This window comes from Musa acuminata, chromosome BXJ1-4 (genome assembly GCF_036884655.1).
Source record: "Musa acuminata AAA Group cultivar baxijiao chromosome BXJ1-4, Cavendish_Baxijiao_AAA, whole genome shotgun sequence".
Lineage (NCBI taxonomy): Eukaryota > Viridiplantae > Streptophyta > Magnoliopsida > Zingiberales > Musaceae > Musa > Musa acuminata.
In genome coordinates, this window is record NC_088330.1 from 30,834,240 (window position 1) to 30,838,176 (window position 3,937).

General features: G+C 41.7%; 1 protein-coding gene across 1 annotated transcript; it reads left to right on the forward strand.

Annotated features, from left to right (window-relative positions):
• Positions 1-3,280: 3,280 nt before the first annotated feature.
• On the forward strand, positions 3,281-3,937 carry LOC135672509 (14 kDa proline-rich protein DC2.15-like). Its single transcript, XM_065180988.1, has one exon. The coding sequence runs from the start codon at positions 3,322-3,324 to the stop codon at positions 3,703-3,705; it is 384 nt and encodes a 127-aa protein (XP_065037060.1). The 5' UTR covers positions 3,281-3,321; the 3' UTR covers positions 3,706-3,937.

Genomic DNA, 3,937 nt, shown 5'->3' on the forward strand with positions numbered 1-3,937 from the left:
TGAATCCATAGCCCTTCTTATCATCGTGTTGTTCACCGAAGTGGAGCTCCCAATAGCTCCCGATTATACCTCTATATGATATAGTTTCTTGTAGGACTAGATTCGTGTGTATTGCATTACCATAAAATGTTCCACCACAACCCGCTGCACCATTTCGCCTCCTGGTGACATCTCCATTGCATTCTTATTCTTGTGGGATGAACTCAGATTATGATCCCTCCATATGTGGTCTTTGCCAATACATCACATAGCCTCTTCTACCTTCGATTGTGTTCGCTCCTTTGGCAATTAACATTCATCGACCTACTCTTTGGTCACACCTAGACAAAACACAGCTCTATGATAATTTGTCGCCTAGTAGCTCCCAAAATCCACCGACTTTGTTAAAATTGGTGCACTATTGTCTAGATCTTGGGCCTCTACTCTTACTAGCACAATATATCAAAATTTATGATGTTTATTTTCGATGATGCTTAAAATTTTTTTATCTAATTTATAGATGCATTATTATCATATTTGAAAATTGTAAAGATATCGATATGTAACGAAAGCTAGACTCGTTTTCTTCTCTCCCTATTTTTTCCAAAACCGCTATGAGAGATGAATTGTGAATTAAAAAGAGAAGCGAGAAAATATATGAACTCTCAATAATTTCATGTGACCAAGATAGAGAAGATTAGTAATCTCTCAATAATTATTACTTCGTGTATCCACTTATTCATATCACTAATCTCTCAATAACATCAGTATCCACTTATTCATGTTAAGTCCAATCTTATTTATTTATAGATAAAAGCAAAAGGTTTGATTTATCTCTAATTAAGAAGTGGACCAATACTTCCCTTTCTTTTATCTCTAATTTTCTTTTGACAATATAGTGACTATAACCTATTTATTCTCTCTAGAGCTGACAAGCAGGGGCTTTAGATTTGGTATCACTTGTTATTAGTAAACTATCACTAGTACCAAAAGTTAGTACACCAGAAGCTCTATAAATTTGTGTGCCAGTGCATAAATCTATCGCATGGATACCAAGAATACTATTGAAGGATAGATCAGCAAAGCTCGATAGGAGCAATAAAAATACCCAGAACATGCTTTTAAAGCATAGTCGAACTATGCTACCATTTGTTATCCAGAATTTGTAGAATTGATACATGTAAATAAAGCCACCACATTATGTAATTGCAAGTCTAGTGATTTTCAAGAATAATGATTACATGCTTTAATATCTATCATCTGCATGCTTTCACTATCCTCGATAAACATATTGTTGTGGATTAGGGTTCTTGTAGCTAGAGGTGTGCAATGAGTTGATAAAAAAAAAAACACTGGCACATCTGGTTTTACTTTTACTTCCTAGTATGGTGCATATCTGCATGCGGTCACACATATGGCAATCAACGTGAGGAGCTCGGTGGGGAACCCTAAGATATTATTCCAAGTCCTGTGAGAACTACAAGATGAATAGCTGAACTGCTGATACGTGGTTACTTCGGTTCCATCACCCAAAATGTTCCTTTTGAATGCTGCTTTTGTGTTATTTGTTCTTTTCCTGACATGGACGAGAGCTCTCTCTTCTAAGCTGTGCCCATTCTCGTTGATGATGAATTCGCAGCGCGCATAGCCATTGGATCAGGAAACAGAATACCAAAGTTTGTTCCCTTCTTTTCTCTTCCTTTTATTATAGGGAATGTTGGAATACTCCATCTTGGAATTCTGGATCTTATGCAGGATTATTATTATTCATTACATCAACCTGACCTTTTTAAAACAGGCACTAAATGCATGCCAGATCAATACATTGATGGACCTCGGCTCATTTGCAAGGTTGTCCACCACTCCATCCCACTGCATCACAACTGACGGAGACCTCTCATTTGCAAGATCGTCCAGTCCGTTAACAGGGTCATTCATGCATGCATGTATGCAAACCGGATCGACATCGATCTACTTGTCGCCATGCATCACGGGGTGGTTTCCTGGAACCATGCACAGGGAAGCAAAATAACAACTCGATTCATAAGCTGTGGTGGTGTCACGAGAGTCGTACGACCCCATTTAATAACCTCATTGGGGATTGCTTCCGAGTCTCGTTGCCGGTGCCAATCCTCGGCTTTTCCGCTGTTCACACCGGTGGGTACTCCCCATGTGGAGCCCGGTTATATATGTTCAAATAATTCCGGATCAACCATCCAATTAGTCTGCGTTGTTTGTTGATTGGATTACTAACGATTTTGTCTTCAATTGATGTGTCACGTCGTCACTGTCGTCCACTGCGACATATCTGCTCTTCCATGCAGCAAAGGAAAGATGCATATGATCAAGAGGTCGGACGAGCATTTCCAAGAAACAATCTTTAGGATAGTAATTTTCACACGTACGTTGATGGTGACTGCACGAAGATTTTCCAAAGTTTTATCTTTAGATTGTACAGTAAGTACGTGAAGAATACGCATCAAACGCATGCAGGATCATCATATTCTTCGTGAGAGTTGGCCGCTATAAGCATTTGTTGTTTATTTCACTTGTAGGGGGCAAAAACTATAGGCTTCGTAGTTTGAGTAGGGTTAGGTTTTAGTCTAAATATTGTGGGGATAATCACTATTATCTACAACAACATAAATAAAAAAAAGTCTTTGACGATGATCTCACAATCATGTATGCTTGCTTACCGTCCTGTATGTTGTTTGTATCGATACAGAAAATGAGCTGGGAAAGTCAACTGATGCTTGCTTTAAACCTTTACGTACGCACGGGTGTTTCCCACTGCCGCTACATGTATGGCCAAAGCATGGTGAAATAAATAGTCGTTACTGGGAGCTTCACTCGTATCGATATGTATCTTGCTATGTAGAAGTTGAGGTTGAAATACGTGACATGAGATACAGCATGAAGATCGAGGGTGACATGTAGCATTGTATAACGCAAAGACTCTCTCTATTTTTCGTAGTTTAAGTTTCAGAATTTAATAAGGCCACGTGATTTCCATGTCTATTACTGATGAAGATGCAAAGACTAAACGAAGAAGAAGAAGCAAGCACTTACTGGTGTTCACTGCCGCATGAGAGGTAGGTAACAAGTCGACATGCAACTTGCTTCCTTCGGATCACCAGAATGATTGCCAGCTAAAACTCCTTGCCCATCCATTTCATCATCCACATGGCTTCCTTTGTCATCTTCCCCTGCAACAGCTGCACCAAGCATTAAGTAATGTCCACATGCAGCAGCTTCTTCTCTATAAATACCTCGGCACTCCACCTCCAAGCTATCCATCACAACCACTTGCAAGTGTTCCTAGTGAGTTGTTTCTGAGAAGCCATGGCGTCCAAAGCCTCAGCTCCGCTTGGCCTCTTTTTTGCCCTCAACCTCTTCTTCTTCGCACTCACCAGTGCCTGCGGTACCACCTGCCCCACACCCACCCCGAAGCCGTCCTACGGTAAATGCCCCATCGACACCCTGAAACTGGCCGCCTGCGCCAACGTGCTCAACGGCCTCATCACCATCGGCATCGGCAAGTTCCCCAAGCAGCCGTGCGAGTGCTGTACTCTCATCGGCGGCCTCCTTGACCTCGAGGCCGCCGTCTGCCTTTGCACCGCCCTCAAGGCCAACATCCTCGGCATCAACCTCAACGTCCCCATCGACCTCAGCCTGCTCCTCAACTACTGTGGCAAGGACGTCCCCAAGGAGTTCCAGTGCCCTTGAGCCCGTCACCCATCGTCTCCGTCATCTCTATATCTTTTCCGTTCATGTGAAGGTCGTCAAGTATGGTGTTCGACGTGCGTGTTAGTTATCTCTCTTTTCTACGGGAGAATTTGGTTTGCTTTCGATGTTTCAAGATATCTGATGGTGAGTAAGTGTTGGTGTATTAATGTACTTGTTATTCTTTGTTGATTCCAAGGTTGTGCAATAATATAATTGTTGTGACAATGCGTCA